The sequence below is a fragment of the Hyaena hyaena genome, unplaced genomic scaffold, assembly GCF_003009895.1.
Source record: "Hyaena hyaena isolate Hyena2069 unplaced genomic scaffold, ASM300989v1 scaffold_111, whole genome shotgun sequence".
NCBI classification, from domain to species: Eukaryota; Metazoa; Chordata; class Mammalia; order Carnivora; family Hyaenidae; genus Hyaena; species Hyaena hyaena.
In genome coordinates this window covers 3247115-3266962 of record NW_024080743.1, presented here as the reverse complement: position 1 = coordinate 3266962, position 19848 = coordinate 3247115, and the positions used below count along the sequence as shown (strand labels likewise).

General features: G+C 51.9%; 1 protein-coding gene across 7 annotated transcripts in view; it reads left to right on the top strand.

Annotated features, from left to right (window-relative positions):
- Positions 1 to 19848, top strand: part of BCAR3 (BCAR3 adaptor protein, NSP family member) — a 209559-nt gene that overhangs the window by 174780 nt on the left and 14931 nt on the right. For 4 of the 7 annotated variants that reach the window (XM_039236454.1, XM_039236453.1, XM_039236456.1 and 1 more), the window contains 5 exons: positions 1754 to 1882; positions 4314 to 4756; positions 8965 to 9068; positions 10164 to 10828; positions 15764 to 15879. In XM_039236454.1, coding sequence (XP_039092385.1) covers positions 1754 to 1882; positions 4314 to 4756; positions 8965 to 9068; positions 10164 to 10828; positions 15764 to 15879 — 1457 coding nt within the window. The other 3 variants (XM_039236460.1, XM_039236458.1, XM_039236459.1) reach the window with 3 other exon arrangements.

Genomic DNA, 19848 nt, shown 5'->3' with positions numbered 1-19848 from the left:
AAGATCACACGGAAGGCCTGGGGGTGGGCAGTCTGGGGCTGTTGTGTTGACCCCACAGTTGTGAGGGATCTGGGCCCGCTGGGGCTTCTCTCCCATTTGGAGGACGTGGCTTCCTCCTCAGACCCAAGGCAGCGCTGCAGCCCCAGCTCAGAAGTCCCACTAAGCGGCAGTGTGTGGCCACATGGCTACATTAAGAAAGGGAACTTGAGGAATGCCATCCTTTCGTTGTGTGGCCACATGCTTAGCTAATAGGGAGCTTCAAATAATTTGAAGAGGAAAAGCTCCACAGCTAAGAAAAGGCCTCGACAGGCCTCATCTTGGGGTATTTGTTCATTCAGCGAATGTGGAGTGCCTCGTGTGTTCAGGCATTGCTGGAGGGCAGTAGGAAAGAAGGCAGATGGGTTTCTGCTCTCATGAAACTTGAAATCTACTGGGAAGCCAGACAGACGATAAACTACCAGTAAACGTGGCCTGGTTGACAATCTGCATTCTGTACTCAAGTCTTTGCAATGAGCTGTCTTCATATGCACCCGTACATAATTAATGATGGATGTCAAACACCGCTGCTAATGCCTACGGGCATCTCGGGCAGCGAGCGTCGACATCTCTTTGATGCAAGTGTCTGCGCTGTGAGAAGGTGAGTGGGAGAAGTAAACAGTTAGTAAGCCAGACCCCACTTTGAGAGTGGCCGTGAATCTTGCAGCCAGCGCCCTCCTAGCCAACGTGCCCACAGAGACTTGAGGATAAGAATCCAGTTGTAAAATCCCAAGTCTGTTTCCTTTTTATCGGGTGGAGAAGGATTTGGGCCTCTTCCTTTGCTAAGGTGCAGACCAGTGTGATGAAGATAATTGGGTGATTCCTTTAGGCTTTTGGGACCAAGCTGGGGATCCTGAGAGAACATGGGTTTTCCTGCTCCAGTGACCTTCAGCCAGTGATCTCTGAGCCTGGTTTTGCTGGGAACCGGGCAGGTGTCCAAGTTCAGTTCACATGTTGTAAGTGGGCGTGGATTCTAAATTAAACCGGGAGGCGATGTTGCCCACCCAGACCTCCTGCCCTGGCCACTGTGCAATGACCTGTCTCAGGGATTCTCAAACCATCGGAGGTGAAGGACCATATTTTGTTAGGCTTCAACTTCCAGTCTGTCATAACGATGAAAGATTAGAAAAATGCAATGAAAAAGACACACACAGCACAGAGTCAGACTTCTGTTATTAGACTGAAGAGACATAAAATTGTTCCGTCCAGTTCTAAAAGTTTCTAAAGCCTAAGTCAGTTCCTCAATTGAAGTTTGCCAGTAGCAAAGAATTCGGGGCCGCTGCTCTCAGCCTGGGGACTGTGCTTTGGGCAGCAGTGTCCAGCAGGGCAGAGCTGTGGGCCAGTCGGGGATTGCTCTCCTTCCCAGCTCCTCGGGTTCCCGAGGGCGATGAGGAAGCTCCCCGGGCACAGTTGTGCCTCCTTCCCCACACATCTCTCTCTGGCACCCAATGCCCGGCTCCCCTTGTCTTTGCTGCCTGAGCCGACTGATAAAAGGCACATCTTGGCCGGTTCTCCTATCGTAGCCCTGTGTGTAGGTGAAAATTTTACTACACGCTCGCTGCTGGAGAAATGAAAGGTCACCGCTAATTGTAATCATTATCCAGGCTCCCCTACCTGAGCGGGGCTTTTGGCATATCCGGGGTTGACAAGCCAGGCAGCCAAGGGCGAGGCGGGTGCCCGGGCGGGGTGGCAGGTCACCGCTGACCCTGTGTTGCAGTTCTCCAAGGAGAGGCACGTCATGGACAGGACCCCTGAGAGGCTGAAGAAGGAGCTGGAGGAGGAGCTGCAGCTGAGCGGCGAAGACCTGCGCAGCCACGCCTGGTACCACGGACGCATCCCCCGCCAGGTACCCGCCCCCTCTTCCTGCCAGCGTGCCCAGCAGTTCTCAAGCACTGAGAACCCTGCAGGCCCACCCTCCCACACCCGGTCAGAGGCGGCCCCGGCTTGGCCAGAAACAAATACAGTGCCCTGGCCTCCAGTAACTGAACTTGGGCCTGTCTCTCAGGAGACCCTGGGAAGAACTAAGGTCGGGAACCCGCAGTGCACCTCCATGTGCCCGGGATGTGGGAGGAGGGAAGGCAGGTGTTCTGTGGCCCGCAGAGCCGGAGTGAGCAGCAGGCAGTGGGTGTGGGTACGGGGTGATAAGCCCACGAGGCGCGGGGCCGGCCTCTGGTTCAGATCATTGAACTCTTGGCCGGCTGCCGGCTGCCTCAGACCCTTTGGAAGCTGCTTCTCTTTTAAGGCAGAGAGGGTATCATCAGGGCCAATGGCAGCAAGGCCACTGGTGCCCTAGTGGGGCCAGCAACTCTTTACCCCCCATCCCTTCCCTACCTGGAGCCCTGTCCTGGAGGCAGCAAGTAGAGGAATTACACCAGTGATCACAGCCTCATGGCCTAGAATGTACTCTGTGACTATTGTTTCGATCATAGCTGTGAATAACATGGGTTTTTTGTTAAATAGTATAGAAATTGAAAAAATACAAGTGCAGAATTAAGGTGTAGAATTTCTCTTGGATTTTTATTGGAACCTGATCTGGCCAGTCATTCACGCAGGACAACATGACAGGAAAGTTGGGGGGGGTAGAGGAGGGGTGAGCGTGGAGGGCATCACATGGTGACAGTTTTTTTTAATGTAGCAGATTCCTCAGCACTAACAAAGAAATAATCCTTATTCTAACTCTTTGTTTTTGTGTAAAATTGATTGTAGAAAATGTAGGGAGTAAAACAAAGAAAATTAAACTCCCACCCATAATTCTCTGTCCTGGAGATTAACCACTGTGAGCGTTTTGATATAAATCCTCCTCCGAGGCTTTTCAAGTATGAGATCACATGCATATACTTTCGCAGCCCATTGTCTTCATTTAATGATATATCCTGGAAATTTCCTTCTGCTATAAAATACTCTTCCACACCATTCTTTGTTGTATGTATGTCCAGTGTACAATGCTCCACTATTTAGCGGGCACCCTCATCAACACCCTTTAAGATAATGATTATGTTTATCACTGTAATTATTTCCTCAGGCTCCATTCCAAGAAGTGGAATTTCTGTGTGAAAACAGATTTTTAATGCCAAGATAGAATTCTAAAGTAACCGTGGTAACATGCTATTCTCACTGATCCAATGTAGGGATATCCTGGAAAAACATCAAAGTTTATAAAACTAATCACTATCACCACCATCCTTCTCTTCATTGTGATCACACAATTTGTTTACCACTGACAGTGAGTGTAAATTTTGAGTCCTTATTTCAGGTTGTATGAGTGAACACTGTAACAGTCAGGTCGTTACAGCTAACTTAATCTTCAGAGCTGCTGGGTAGGTGATACTGTCGCTGTTCCACAGATGATGTCACTGAGCCACAAAGAGATTATGTAACTTGTCCAGAGTCACTCAGTGGAGTCAGAGTGCACACCCAGGCAGCCTGGCCACAGGAACGGCCATCTGCAACACCTCCTTTGGCTATAAGCTTCGGCATCCTCCTAGTTAACAAAATTTGAGGACCCACTGTGTTCCAGGCATTGTACTAGGGCTTTGCATATATTATGTGTGCAAATATGCAATCCTCCCTATGACTTCGTGACGTGAGACACTGACCTGACTTTCTTATGGGCTGTCCAGCGAGTGCTGTGCCCAGAACCACACTCAGGCCTCTGATTCCACAGCGCCCGGCCTCCACCAGCATGCGGACCTCCCCTCCCCATCCACCAGGCTCCTAGACTCCAGCAAAACTCCCTCCTCCGCTTGTTGGGGGTGGGGAGGGATCAGACTCCCTAGACATGAATTTTCTTCTTTGTTTTATTCTCTGCCACTTTTATTGCTTCGGGTCTGCCTAAATGTCATCTTTTCATGACACCCTCCTGACCACTCCATTGCAAAGAATGGCCCTCATCCCTTCCCAGGCACTTCTTATCTCCCGTCCCGATTGACTTTTTTCTTTAACTTTACAATATCTGACATACCATACCTGCTGCTTAATTATCTTCACTAAAGTAGCAGCTCTCCACCAAATACAGGAGCTCTGGGAAGTGGAGACTAGTCTGCTTCACGCACGGCTGTATGCCATCTGCCTACAATGGTACTTGGCACACAGGCAGGCAGCACACAGTCCTTAAGTGAAAGGGTCTTCTCAGAATTTGACATTGGGAAAAATAGCCCACTGAGGAAGAAGAGACACAGTAGCGTTGTTCACTGTCAACCCAGAGAAGTGGAGAGCAGTGCAGCTCTGAAAAGGAATGTACGCTTGCCTTTTCTACCCCTCACCATTTTGTCCCGAAGGTGTCAGAAAACCTCGTGCAGCGAGATGGCGACTTCCTGGTTCGTGACTCTCTGTCCAGCCCCGGAAACTTTGTCCTGACCTGTCAGTGGAAGAACCTCGCTCAGCACTTCAAGATCCACCGGACGGTCCTGCGGCTCAGTGAGGCCTACAGCCGCGTGCAGTACCAGTTCGAGACGGAGAGCTTCGACTCCATCCCAGGCCTGGTGCGCTGCTACGTGGGCAACCGCCGGCCCATCTCCCAGCAGAGCGGAGCCATCATCTTCCAGCCCATCAACAGGACAGTGCCCCTGCGGTGCCTGGAGGAGCGCTATGGCACCTCCCCGGGCCGGGCCCGGGAGGGCAGCCTCGCCGAGGGCCGGTCCGACGTGAGCAAGAGGCTGAGCCTCACCATGGGCGGCGTCCAGGCCCGGGAGCAGAGCTCGTCCAGGGGAAACCTCCTCAGGTGGGTCACAGCCTCGGGTGGGGTGGTGCCGGGCCGGTGAGGGGCTCTCTGGATGCGCCTGGGTTTGCTCAGGCAGATGAGGAGTTCACGTGGGAAGGGGAGAACAATAGAGGATGTTACTGAGAATGCCAAGTGTGATTGGAAGAGCTGTCATGGGGCAGTGCATGATTAGTTCCTCGTTGACTCGGCGCCAGAATGAAATGAGGCAGCTGCCTAGGAAGAGGGGGAGGGTTGGCCAGGAGAGATTTGGGAAGGAAGGAGGATTCTGGCTGGTTTGAAGGCTAGGGGAGGTTTGGATAGACGCTGCAAAGGGGAGGGCGGTCCAGGTGCGGGCTCAGCCTGAGCATGCGTATGGCGATAGGAAAGGACAAGAATTGCTTGGAGTGGGTAGATGGGTGGGGCTCAAGCAAAGGGCCGTGAAAGGGGCCAGTAGGGGCAGGCTCAGGGAGATGACCACAGCCAATCACAGAGGCCTTGGAGCCAGGCTTAGAGGCTTGAAGAAGCCTCAGAGACTCAACACGGTAAACGGGGTGTCCCAGGAATAGAACAGGGCAGTGATGTGCCGAGGGGCAAGGAGAGAGCTTGGAGCAGGAAGACCACATAGTGAGCCATGGAGGCTCAGGGTGTGCAGAGCGAGTAGAGGGAGAGCCTGGGACCTTGGCTCCCTGGGACTCTGGTGCGTGTGGTGGAGAAGGGCAAGCTGGAGACCACAGGAGGGCCCAGAGAAGGGGTGGACCACGGACGGAAAAGCAGTTGCCGCACCCGAGATACAGCTGAGTGTCTAGGCTTGCTGAGTGCAACAGTTTTGGGGTTTGGGAGGAGAGTTCAGTCTGAAGGCCGGTGGGAAAAGACCTAAGAGAGCCCGAGACGTCGAGAGCCTGGGGGCTGTGGCCCGAACCTGGGGACAGTTGGGGCCCCCTGACCTCGACTGCCGGTGGCACATGCTGTCTGACATAGGACCTGTGTGTCGTGGCGCGGGGTGCTTGCGCCTGCTGTCTGACTGTCCAGAGGAGGAGAGCAGGGAAAGGAGGAGAGCAGGGAAAAGGTGGGCCCGGTAGATGAAGTCTGGCCCCAGGCGCTCGGTTACACAGCTCCCCTTCTCCGGCTCCCTGGCATCTAAACTTATACACTGAAACCAGCATGTTTTATTCCATTCATTGGTTTTCTTTCTGGATGGGAAGAAATGCCATAAACTGTAATTTGTAGACTGCAAAGATTGAGAAGCCAAACTCAGGACTCTGAATAATACATACCAGGTCGTGTGCTCCTGGGAAGATCTGGTAGATGTTAGTCAGTATCTGACTGTGGACCCTGCCTGCCTGGGCACAAATGCTGGTCCACCACATCAAGCTATGTAACTTCTCTGGGCCTCACTTTCCCCACCTGTAATGACAGGGCTTGTGAAGGTTAAATGATTTAAGACTTGCAAAGCACTTGGAACGCTTGGAACCTTGGAACGGTGCCGGTACATAGAAAGTGCTACCAAGGGGGCGCCTGGGTGGCTCAGTTGGTTGAGCGTCTGACGTCGTGGCTCAGCTGATGATCTCACGGTTTGGGAGCCCAACATTGGGCTCCGTGCTGCCGGTACAGAGCCTGCTTCAGGTTCTCTGCCTGCCCCCCCACCCCTCCCTGCTCGTGCTGTCTCAAAAATGAACATTAAAGGACAATAAGTGCTATGTAGGTGTTGATAATCATAATAAATATGATTTTCTGGAGGCCAGTGCAATGTAGGAGTCAGTTGCAGTCAGGGAGACAAGAAGTGATAGGAAGTTTCCTTTTCTTAATAATAAGAATGAACTTGAGATCTCTTAAAATATTTTTTTTTTTTTTTTTTTTTTTTTAATTTTTAATGCTTTTTATTTATTTCTAGGAGAGAGAGAGACAGCGTGAGCAGGGGAGGGTCAGAGAGAGAGGGAGTCACAGACTGAAACAGGCTCCAGGCTCTGAGCTGGCAGTCAGCAAAGAGCCTGACGCGGGGCTCAAACCCATGAACTGCGAGATCATGACCTGAGCGAAAGTCGGACGCTTAACCGACTAAGCCACCCAGGCGCCCCAAGAGATCTCTTAAAATATTAAAAGTCCACCTTTTCCTCTGTTTCTTTTGTGACTGTGGGGTTGGCTGCTTAGCAAATAAACAGAGAGTTAATGTCATGAACAGAACCAGGGAGTTTTTGGCAATGCACGCAAGGCCTGCCCAGTGGGGTGCTGGGGAAGGAGGCCTGCCTCCTGGTTTACCCTCAGTGGCCAGATTTAAAATATTAATTAATTAATTAGTTTAAATTTATGTTTATTATTATTTCTTTTTTCTGAGAGCAAGCATGGGAGAGAGGCAGAGGGAGAGAGAGAGAATCTCAAGCAGGCTCTCCACTCAGTTCGGAGCCTGGGGCTGGATCCCACAACCCTGGGATCGTGACCTGAGCTGAAATCAAGACTCAGAGGCTCAACCAACTGAACCACCCAGGTGCCCCTAAATATAAGTTTATTTATTAAGATAAGAAATGAAAGAAAGACTGAGAAGATCTCTTAGTCAATGAGGCAGGTCTAACAGAGCCACTTTTCTTTCGTTTTTAAGTTTATTTATTTGGGGGGAGAGTGGCAGAGAGAGAGAGGACGAGAGAGAATCCCAAGCAGGCCCCACACTCAGTGCAGAGCCCAACACTGGGCAGGAGATCAAGACCTGAGTGGATATCAAAAATAGGATGCCTAGGGGCGCCTGGATGGCTCATTCATTAAGCGTCCCACTTCGGCTCAGGTCATGATCTTGTAGTTTGTGGGTTCAAGCCCTGCATCAGGCTCTGTGCTGATGGCTCAGAGCCTGGAGCCTGCTTCAGATTCTGTGTCTCCCTCTCGCTCTGCCCCTCCCCCACTTACACACACTCTCTCATAAATGAATAAATGTTAAAAAAAATTAAAAAAAAAAAAAAAGAACCAGTCGCCTAACTTGGCCACTTTTCAGGCGTCCCCAGAGCCACTTTTCTGATTGCCCATTGAAAGCAGAACTCCCCGAGCCCTGTCACTTGCAATAGAAGTGTCCACGTGGGAGGGTGGGGTGGGTTCAACAAGGAAGCACCCGGTGCGGGGTGGGCCGTGGGGTGGGCCCTCCCTTACCCTGCCTGCCCGCACCTTCCCTGACGTCAGCCCCGCTGGTTGGCTGGCTGGCTGGCTGGCAGTGCGCGTTCTCAGCCCGGGTGAGAGCGTCCCAGGTGGGTGTTCTGGGCCAGTGGAGTCTGGCTGCTCTGAAGATCACTGCATAAATACCGCCTGGCTGAAGCCACTGCCTTTTGGAATTTGCCCTCTGACCAGCCTTATCTCTGAGGGGTTGCTGGAATTTCTATGTCGCTGGGAGTTTGGGGGTTTTTTGGTTTATTTGTTTTTTCCTTTGGTGCTTGCAAAGGTAGGAAAGAACGTTGGGATTTCTGTAACATAAGCTCAGGGGAGGGACGATGAAAGGTCATTACAACGTGGCTGGTGCAGTGGGCCTCTCCTAGCAAAGGACGGATTCTGGTTTTTGGTGCAAGAGAAATTCCCAGGGTGACCAGGCAAGGGAGCAGCGAAGTGCCAGCAACTTGTGCGGGAAGTGACAGTCGCCTTCTCCCCGTGTGACTGTGGTCGGTGTCTCGCAGCGCCCACTTGGTGCGCAGGCTTGGCCCTGCCCCACGTCAGCAGAAGGTCGGCCTCGGGGGCCCTGGTCCTTCCAGGAGGATGAGAGTGACAGCGTCCCAGGGTGATCCAGTGGGTTCTTTGAGGGACACAGAGATTTGTGCTGAAATGCAGGCAGCCCCACGGCTTCCTTCCTGACACCATGAGGCAGGGTGGGAAACGCATTTTAGTTGAACGAGTCACTCCTCCCGGGTCTGTAAGTAATTTTAAGCTTTGTTAAAAGTACACATTCCAGTTCATCAGTTTTTCCTGAGAGTATCGTGAAGTCTTGACCCTGCTCTGCTCAACCTGATGAAAGGGCTCCGGGGCGGCAGGCTGGGAACTAACTGGATTGGTCCTGAGGACGTGGGGATGGAGCCCAGGGCACAATCCTGTGCTAACCGCCCCCTGGCAGTAATTTCCTCCTGCAGCCGACCTTCCCTTACTGTTAGGATGTGCTGTGCCACTCGCCTTCTAAGCAGTCATTTCTCGTAAAAACTTTCCATGACGCTGCCTAAAGGTTTTATGATTTAATGACACGTCTCTGTTCCACTGGTCTTTTGCTTCAGAAATAAGGAGAAGAGCGGTAGCCAGCCAGCCTGCTTGGATCACATGCAGGACAGAAGAGCCTTATCCCTCAAAGCCCACCAGTCGGAAAGTTACCTGCCCATTGGTAGGTCTTTGGGACTTTTCTGGGAAGAGGGTGACAGTGTTAGCCTGGTCTCCTTCAGCTTGTTTCCCTGCTCTATCCGGTCACCTGACCTGGGGACAACACAGGCTCTGTGCCCGTAGGCTGGAGGGTGAGGTATTTGTAGAACTATATCCAGATGCAGATCAGTGAGCTGGACATTTCACGTGTGCTAGCTCTTAAGCCTCATAACAGCCCTTCAAGGCAGGAATGCTTAGCCTCTTTTAGTTGCCGAGGAAACTGAGGCATAGAGGTTAAGTAACTTACCCAGAGTTATCCATCTGGCAAGCGGTTAAGCCAGCATTTGAACCCAAGTTTTCTGACCCACGCTCATCTGCTAACTGGCAGCCTTCGTGACAGATGAGCCTGCTGTCGCAGTGCCCTCCCTGGGCAGAGACAGGATCTCTGGGGCCAGGTCAGTGCAGGGGCTCCTGGGGGAGCAGCCGTCCACACAGATTCCTTCCCCTCCCCGTTCTCTCACAGCCAGAGGAGCAAGGAGGTGTGGGATATGGGGGCACCTTGTAAGCAACTATATTAGTAAGCCATGGGTTGTTGTTCACTGTTTTTGTGACTGACCTTTCTTGGCACCGCAAGGTGCTCTTCCGAATGCCCCTCAGTGGACCGCTTCTGTGGGGGTTATCTCAGCACCTTGTCCCGCCTTCCTCGGGTGTCTCCAGCGCCCCCTTAAAGCCGGCTTGATCCCACAGGCCGTGCCAGTGACTCAGGCCCTCATGCTACGTGACTAAAGATTTCAGTTTCTGAGGGTGAGACTAGATTACTCACTGCCTTCCGGCTCCACGTGTCCTCCCAATCTGACTGTACGAACCTTCTCGGACCATGAAATGACCCTGCAGCCCAGCTGTCGGTAGAATCCCCTCAGAAGCGAGGTGTGGCCTGCTGGCCCTCCAGATGCCTTAGATCGCACTAGCCTGGATGTGGGGCGGTCACACTGAGTTGTCCGTGGGAAGTAAAAATCGAAACCCGAGGGCACGCATTTAGGGCTGGGGAGTTGTCACTTCAGTTTTGTTTTGTGTTCTCTGCACAGTGGAGCTTTTCCTGACCCTCTCTTATCCTCCACAGGCTGTAAGTTGCCCCCTCAGTCCCCAGGCGTGGACACAAGCCCCTGCCCAAACTCACCCGTTTTCAGGACGGGCAGTGAGCCCACCCTGAGCCCGGCGGTGGTCCGGAGGGTCTCTTCGGACGCAAGGGCAGGGGAGGCCCAGGCCCTAAGGGGCTCAGACAGCCAGCTGTGCCCCAAGCCACCCCCCAAGCCCTGCAAGGCACCTGTCCTCAAGGCTCCTCCGTCTCCATCTACCTGGCTCAACTCTGAGGCCAACTACTGTGAACTGAATCCAGGCTTTGCTGCAGGCTGTGACAGAGGAACACGGCCACCCCTGTGTGCCCAGGACAGCTACGTGGAGCTGCTAAAAGCCAAGCAGAATGGGGCGCCAGGGCCCCGGAACTCTGGCATCAACTACTTGACCCTTGATGATGATACCGGGGCTGCGCCCCGGGAGGCACCGGCCACCCAGCCGGACCACGGGCAGGAGGGCGAGGGCGAGGGCGAGTTTGTGCCGCCCCGATTGGAGACCGCCTCCTCATTCAGACCCAATGACTTCGAGTCAAAGCTCCTTCCCCCTGAGAACAAGCCCCTTGAAACAGCAATGCTGAAGCGGGCAAAAGAACTGTTCACCAACAATGACCCCAAGGTCATCGCCCAGCACATGCTGAGCATGGACTGCGTGGTAAGTGCCCAGACGGGTGGGTGGTGGTCTGGCCTCTGAAAATTTAGAAGGGGGACGTCAGGTTGGGCCTCGCTCCACCTTATTCTTTAAGTGCTTTACTCATAGACAAAGTCTGAAGATAACCTGGGTGGGGATTTATTTAAAGGGTGGGAAGCACAGGCCCGGAACGACCTTTGCCCAGGCAGAAAGCTTGTTAAAATCACCTTGGGCAGAGGGATGGCAAGCTCCTGCCGTGGGCCATGCCTCCCGCACTGGCTGCAGAGTTCTCCCAGCTGGTGTTGATTTTGGAATTCTCCCCTGGCCTCAGCTCCATCAGAGCTGGGAAAGTCAAGTCCAAGGAAAGTGGACTGTAGATGAAAATGTACTTTCTGGAGTTGTAGAGCCTAGGTTATTTTTATTTTATTATACACTTTACACACACACACACACACACACACACACACACAATGTATGTATTTCTTCTCTTGTTTCTAAAATGTGCTTTAGAATAAACATTTTTAATTTTACCTTGACTTTTTCACAAATAATACTTGCTCAATTTAGAAAAATGATAAAATACAGATTAAGAAAAAAGACAAAATTAAACCACACAAAGTCTAGTTTCCTGATGATCACCACTGTTAACATTTAGTCTGCAAACAGATATGGGTACGTAATTTCAGGCATGTGTGTTTGCTTTCCACAGAAATGGTATAGGCCTAAACATATGATTTGATTTGACTTTAGTTTTTTCTAAGCATACTATTTTAAACCCTGAATCTTTTACTGAAGACATCATGACTATTTTCATGTGACTAAATGTATGTTTACATAAGCATCATTTTTGGTAGGAATCATATCTTTTAGATATGGCGGCTTTTGTTGATAGGTGACCCCACAGCAAAGTTATCCTTCAGAGAGATCTTTCCAGAAAACAGGTGTCTCAGGCTGTGTGGTGGCTCAGCCCATCCCCCAGCATAGAGACAGATCTATGCGTTGGAGTGGCAGGTGAGGCTGTAGTGAGATTGAAAGCTCTTATTCGTGTGTAGCACAGTGAAGGCAATTAGCTTCAAAGTTCAGGGCCTGTTTAGGACCTGAGTTTTTCTAAATACATTTCCTGGGTCATGAATCACGACAGGAAATCTGGACTCTGAGCGCTTCCCTAGGGAGTCCCCAGTTGTTGGAACTCGTGTGGGGGTGGGGAGGTGCACAGGAAGCCTCTCCAAACAGCCTTGAGGAACTTGAAGGAGGTACTAGCTGTTCTGGGCTAAACAAACCCCTTCCTGAAAGTAGGACTGAGCCAGGCCTGGGCCCGGGGTGGGGTGGTGTGTGTGTGTGTGTTTTGTTTTGCAGGGGAGGGGCCCTGGAGAAAGATCCAGGAAAGGAGCAGGGCTGGAGAACAAGGGTTTGCTCACGTGGTTGGCTGGGTGTCCTTGGGCAGTGCTCACAGGTCGTATTAAATCTTTATTTCACTTTAAAGTGGGCTAAACCCGTTTGGGCAGTAAGAGGATTTAAGATTCTCGCTCTAGTTACTTGACCCGGCCCTGGTACTCCCGACAGGCTGGGGTCTGGTGTGCACCTGCCTGAGTTCTCCACAGAGGAAGCTCCTTGTGGAGAAGTGGATCAGCCTAATCCCCAGGAGGGAATGAATCCTTGTTTCCCGTGACCTCACACAGGGCTTGGAGGATCTAGGAGAGTCTAGGAGGAGGTGAGATGCCGGACGGCCCTTTGGCAGGAGGGTCTGGAACATTCTTAACCACCTCAAGTGTGTTCTCCACTGAAGGAACATGAAGCCTGCCCTTTTTCCTGTTCAGTTTCTTTCTTTGCATTTTGTCTTCTTGGTTGCCCCCCCCCCATCTGCCTTCAGGCACCCTTAGAACAAGGGCTGGATGGAGCCCCCTGGCGCACTGAGGCGGAGACCTGGAGCAGGAGGCCGCCTCACTGTGCCCGCCTTCATTCTCCAAGGACAGAGCTGTTGACAGTGTTCCTCCCTCCCTCCTGAGTCCCCTGCCACTCCTCACTTCCTTATTCTCCTCCTGGAGCCACTGACTTTCAGGGCTTTGCCAACAGAGCAGGCGCACTCAGCATCTCTGAGGGAAAGAGAATGAGGGCTGTTGTTACCCACTCCAAACGTAATGGCCACTTGAAAGCTGAGATCAGGCACTGGGCAGCATTGGGGGCCCCAGTGCCGCTTCGTACCCTGTGCTGATGCCCAGAACGACCATCATGACAGTGGATGGTCTCAAGCGTCTCAGGGCTGCCTGTCCAGTCGTGGCCAGCCCCTTCCTGGGGCTGGGGTCCACTGAGCCCTGCTCACCCTGCAAATGGGCACCACCGTGGCCTCCCACAGCCTGTCTTCACCCACTTGTTCCAATATCCAGAAGTGGGGCCCAGTATGTTAGAGTTGGCCTCTGGGGATGAACTGCCTGAGTCTCATCCAGGTTGCCCAGTTTCTCCACCTGTAAGAGGAGGAGACCACCACCAGCTGGCCAGGTGGTCGCGAGGACTAAGACACATGACTTATGTAAAGCCCCCCACACCATGCCGGGCCCAGAATGAGGCCAGGTGTTTGTTAGCGTTTAGTATTCAGCCTTGATGGAGCATGTACTGTGGGCCAGGCCGGCCACAGTGGGGGGGTGTGGGGAGGGACAGAGATGCAGGAATTCAGACCACAGCCCAGGTGGGAAATGCTCTGTGGGGAAGGTACAGGAGCTGTGGGACCTCTGAGGCAGGGTCTTGGCCATGGGGGAAGGAAGGGAGACCGGGCAGGGGACGTCTGAGAGTTCTTAAGGCTGAATAGGAATTGGCCCGATGAAGAATGCGAAAAGCATCTTCCGGGTGGGAAACAACATACATGTACAACGATTGGGGTGTCAAGGGTTCGGTTTATAGGGGATTCACTGTGTGGGCCGTGACGGTGGGGATGAGTGGGGGAGGGGAGGGACTAGCAGGTCTTTACTTGAATGTTTCTAAGTCTCTACTTCTGAGCTGGTGCCAGGTTACTGCCTCCTTCAAAGCACTTTGCAGCTCCGTGAGGGAGACAGGCCCTTAAGTGCATAGTCCAGTTGAGAGTCCTCTGCTGAGAGCAGCAGAAATGGTGGGCAGAGCCAGGTGATCTCATTATAGTTTAGAAGGTCCCTTGGCAGCTGGGAAGGGCCAGCTCTCCCCCTGGGTTACTGCAGCAGCTCCCGAAAAAGGGATGAAGAGCAGGCAATGATTGGAGGCCCTGCAGATAGGACAGCTAAGGTCAGAAGAGCAGAGGGAGGCAGGAATGCCTCATCGTGGAGCACTAATATTACTTGCCGGGTCCATCTCAGAGTAAATGCTCTAGAAGTGTCCATCCCTCCTCTGTATCTATGAGCTGCATGGCTCTGGGTATTTCCCCAGGGGACCTAATCCCAGCCCTGCAGTGTGAGCTCAGGATCTCCTTGTCCCATAGGTCAGCCTTGGGGCAAGCAGGTGTTGGCAGGCCCTGGCAAACCCCCAGGACAGGGACCGGGGGATTGCGTGCTTACGCTGAAGGAAAACACACTAGGAGGCTTCTCTCTCAGAGCAGGGATTGCTCTGGTTACTAGCGCTTCCAGAACAAAACTGAATCAGTGATAAACCTTTGAATTACATAGTGTGTGGGTGAATTGGAGGGTGCCCACCACCCAGAAGCTGGGTCTGGAGCCTCAGATGGGGCAGCTGTCTAAACAAGCAAGCAAAGTGTATGTGACCTCAGGTGGCTGAGTTATGCATCTGGGCTGCCTTTCATGGTCAAGGTGTAAATCCCATTCCAGATATCAAGCCAAAATTCTTCCCTCTTGTACATGCCAGTGACTTACAACTTGTATTTTCAAATAGCTTTTTGAGGTTTTAAAGACATTTGATCCTTTGCTAAGTCCTTGAGAAAGGTGAACTTAGCAGCTGTGTTAGAGAAGGGGAAACTGAGTCCCAGAGAGCCTAGTCGGAATTCTGCATCCTGTTTCCCAGTCCACCACTGGATAGCTAATTCCCACAGGTTCATTTCCTCAGGGCTGACAGTGGTTGCTTTGCTCGACCACAGAAGTGAAGGGTCAGGGTTAATAATATCAGCCAAACTTCAGATGTTTTGTGTGGACCATTAGGAAGACATCTGACCTCTTCAGTTGCCTCGGACCGTCATGGTCCAGGACAGCTGCAGCAGATGGAGGAGAGGGATTGTTCTGTGGCCACCATGTGTCCAAGCTCGGTTAGACCCACGGTAGCTGGTAGTCACACTGTTACACACCAGTGCGCTTGAGAAGCGTCATTAGCCTGATGTGAGACATGCCGTGACTCGGCTGTAACATTTCGAGGCGGCATGTAATGACTATAAATGGCCGACTAATACCTGGTGCCAGTAAACTGTGATCGCTGGCTAGAACCAAGATGGTGAGAGTTGGCTGGGACAAAGAAGGCCTCTCAGGGGGAGAAGTGGGTGTGCTTCAGACCTCGGGTTTCAAATCACTATACATGCCTCTAATAGTTTCCAGACGTACAGTGCATTTACTGAGCCCAGGAGACGCGTAATTAAGGGTAATAGCAGCCAGGCCTGCTGTTAAGTGAGAACATGAGCGGCGGAGCCCGCAACAGCGGAGCGCTTGGCCGCACTCTGCCTTGTCACCGCGGGACCTCGTCGCTCTGTGCGCAGGCGGCCTTGCTATTGGCCGTGGGATCGGGCCTGTGTTAGACAAAAGCTGGCAGAACTACACCGTTCTCCGGCCGGGCAGAAACACCAAATCTGCAGATTCTGCAGACCACGTTAGCTGCTTTCCTCCCAGCTTTTAGACTCCAGTGGTGTATTAGAATCCTCCAAGTCGCATCTGGAAACTATACTTGGGGACGCTGCTGCTCAAAAAGAAATGTAACAAGTACATCCATCCTGCCCCAGTTCAGTGTATTTCTTTTCATGTGCTGCCTTGTGTCCGTGGTTTCAACTCCTGTTCTTGACAGGTCGCTAGGATACTTGAAGTCTCTGAAGAGATGAGGAAGAACATGGGCGTGAGCTCAGGCCTGGAACTCATTACCTTGCCGTATGGCCACCAGCTGCGCCTGGACATAATTGAAAGGTAAGCAGTGCTGTCCTTGCATTTCCGGCCCCGTCAGGGCAGAGAGGGGCACACCGCCGACCTGCCCCGGAGCTCCTCACTTCTCCCCGGAGCCCCTCACTTCTCCCCGAAGCCTGAGCCAGAGAATTCCTGGAGACACACAAAGACACAGCGCAGAGGAAGTCAGGGAACAAAGGACACATTCCTGTCCTGACCCCAGGAGGTAGTGGAGGACAGACCTGATGACTGGTCCTTGCCAGCAGAAGTCCCCGAGCAGGCGGGGCTGGGGTGCTGCAGGCTGACCACCTAGACATCTCACCACCTCACTGAGCTACAGCTCCTCTGTCTGAGTTCAAGATCGCTTTAGGAACAAGTGGGAGTTTGTGGGAAAGGCTGAGAAGAACAGAGTCTGAATAATGGCTTCTTCGAGGGGTAGGCAGGGGATGATGGCGCTCGGACCCCGCCCCCAGCCTCCGAAGCATCACTGCCCTCTCTCACAGGTTCCCCAAATACCCAGGCCCCGGCTGTCCTTTAAATTTTGTTTTTTAAATGTCTTATTTATTTCTAGGAGAGAGAAAGAGAGACAGCGTGAGCAGGGGAGGGTCAGAGAGAGAGGGAGTCACAGACTCTGAAACAGGCTCCAGGCTCTGAGCTGGCAGTCAGCACAGGGCCCGACACGGGGCTCGAACCCACCAACCGTGAGATCATGACCTAAGCGAAAGTCGGATGCTTAGCAGACTAAGCCACCCAGGCGCCCCCCCCCGGCTGTCCTTTAAAGCCCACACGTGTGAACACTGGATGTTTAGAAATTAAAAAGACAAAAAATAGCGAGGCATGTTTTAAAGAGAAACGCTTAAACCTTAAACACAAGTGTGGAACAATTGCTCAGAGAAGAGGCAAAGTCCTTTGATTAAATTAAGCAAGGATTAGAAAACACGGGGGGGCGGGGGGGAGAGAGAAGTGCTAGACTAGATTCCTGTATCACCACAGAAGTTGGACTTGTTGACACACAAGCAAAGTCCACTGATTTGGACAAAACCATCTTGTTATCTGAAGTATCCTGTTTGTCCAGCCAGTTTCCTAGTTGTCACGACACACACATGGGTTGTGACGGAAGCCTGAGACCCCAGCTTTCCATGAGAAGAGGGCGGCCCGTGATGCTTTAGAGGCTGCAAGGCCGGAGCGCCGCCATCCCCCACCCACGGCTTTCCGTGACATCTTTCTGTGGCAGCTAAAGTGTTTTTATCTCATTACAGTCGCCACTAACCACATGGGGCTATCGAGAGCCTGAAATGTAGCGACTGGGAGACACATACTGTATTTTACTATTTACTTTTTTAAGTGTAAATAGCCCGATGTGGCTGGTGGACAGCGCGGTCCTAGGATGTCAGCCCCTGGAGAGTAAACCCTGCATTTCAGGTAGCCTCGGGGATCCGTACAGCTGCTCTCAAGGTTACCTGGCTGGGAAGCCGACAACAGGACCCCCCTGCCACTGTTGCTTTGGCTTCACAGCCATGGCCAGGAGACACCCAGAATGCCGAACCAAAGGCTTCTTGGGGGGCAGCAGGTTAGGAAATGGTCCTTGGCTTTGGTCAGGCATCCTTGCTTAATGCCTTTGGAGAACTGCAGGCCCGGCTTCTGAATTTTCCTACTTCTCCTTACAGGCATTCTCAGATTGTAGCCTCTCTCTCCACGCATCTTCTCCCCTCCCCGCGCCCCAGGGGCCTGCTTCTCAGTTCCACCAGCTTGCCCTCTGTTGTTGCTGGGCCAGTGGTCACCGTTTCCACAGGGACAGCTGCTTCCCACGCGATGCATTTCAGCTGAAATCTCCGCGGGTTTCAGGCCTGCCTTTATCGGTGTCGTTAGGAATGCGGGCCGTGCGCTCTGGGCCCAGCCTGAGGTCGGCGGGCCCCGGGCTTCTCCGGGCTGTTTTCTGAATTCCACTCCTGTCTCCATCTGTTTCCTTTTTCTCCTGAGCGCTGCTTGCCTGGGGCCTCCCTCCCTTGCTTGCTTCCCGCCCAGGGCTGACCGGGGGGATCTGCCTGCTAGAGTCTGGGGAGCGGTTTTCTTCAGTACAGTGTGTTTATTAAATAGAGGCCAAGGTTATAGCCATTTCAAAGGGTCAGGTGACATCATCTTCTTGTGTTTTAGAATCAAATACAAACCACCCTTATTTTTAGTTTACCACTTCACCCATTCCAGGCCTGCTGAGTGGAGATGTCCTTGTTGTAAGATTTAGTGCCTCTTCTTAGCTCAGACCTGCGCCAGGCTCACTGTTTCCTAGAGCAGTATATTCAGGCAGTTTCAGGCACATGTTGGTTGAACGAATGGATATAATTACTCAGTTAATATGAGGCCAGGTTTTAAAGGTGTAGAGAACCTATCTTTTATTAAGGGCCATTTAAAACATAGGAAAAAAAAAAACAGTGAACGAAAGTATCAATTGAAGGCAACACGGACATGTTAGTTGAAAGAACCATCTAAAATCCTCAGCTCAACGTTAACACTTTACAAATAAGAAAACTCTTGAGGGGGCGCCTGGGTGGCTCATTTGGTTGAGCATTCCAGCATTGGCTCAGGTCATGATCTCACGGTACATGAGATTGAGCCCCGCATCGGGCTCTGTGCTGACAGCTCAGCCTGCTTCCGCTGCTTTGGATTCTGCGTCTCCCTCTCTCTCTCTGCACCTCCCCAGCTTGCACTCTGTCTCTCAAAAATAAGTAAAAAAAATTTTTTAAAAATTAAAAAGAAAAAATTAAAAAGGAAACTTGACTAAATCCAACAATAAAAATATACATAAAATATTATACATAAAAAAATACATAAAAATAAAAAATTTATGTTAGGATCATTAATTAAGACATCAGGAAGAAGAAAGATAAAGGTAGAGAGAGAGAGATAGACAAAACGAACCAAGATACAGAGAAAAGATGTGCATATAGAGACAACTGCGTTAACAACTACTGTTTAAATTTTTTAAAATATTTATTTATTTATTTATTTTGAGAGCCAGAGCAGGGATGGGGCAGAGACAGAATCCCAAGCCGGCCCTGCACTAACAGCATGGAGCCTGACACGGGGCTCAAACCCACAAACCATGAGATCATGACCTGAGCTGAGATGGAGTTGGATGGTTAACCGACGGAGCCCCCCAGGTGCCCCGCGGCACTTTAATGATTTTAACACCCCCATACTGTCTCTTTCCCGCAACAAGCCTTGCTCACATTTGTACAGTGAAGAGACTGAGGAGTAGGCAGTCAGGGAGCAGGCTGTGGTCACGCTGCAGGTAAGCGCCCTGCTGTACGCACACACTCAGAGACAGGAGAGCTCACCACGTATTTCGTAACCATCAGAGAAAGTAGTGATGCTGGCCACCGGACGAATCATGCCACCTTTGGCCTGGAGTGGTGTGAGAGAGAGAGAGCGCAACACATGCGGCCACAGAGAGAAGCACGGCCAGGGAGTGACTTCCTTAGCTGTGAACTTTCAGAACAAGGTGGCCCCAGAGGTACAAAGGCATGTTGTATTTCAGTCACCAAAACTGTGGATGGGGCTTCACCTCAGCAGGTGTACCACAGCCTGGAAAAAATGTAATGGAGGCCTTTCTGGCCCAAAGCAGTCAGCTGACGTGGGGAGAGAAGGAAAGGCGCGTGGGCTGTGCTGCAGCCATCGGCAGAGACTGCTCCGCGGCCCCATTCATATCAGTCCCGTTGCCATCACTGGGCTTCCTGTTCTGGGTCTGTGAGCTTGACCCTGGCAGTACAGGATGAGAAAAGGGAGGATTGTTGGCTGATACAAGATTTCTGTTTTATTAGGGTCTGACTTTACAAGGAAATTCCTGCTGGTTGGCTATTCAGTCTTTGTCCACATCTCCATTCACTTTCTGACCTCTTGACCTGAGCCACAGACTCTCCATTCTTACTTCCTCATCCCTTCTTATGTTCCAAGACCCCTGTTGTCTTCCTGGGTCAAGCATATTCTCTCATTTCC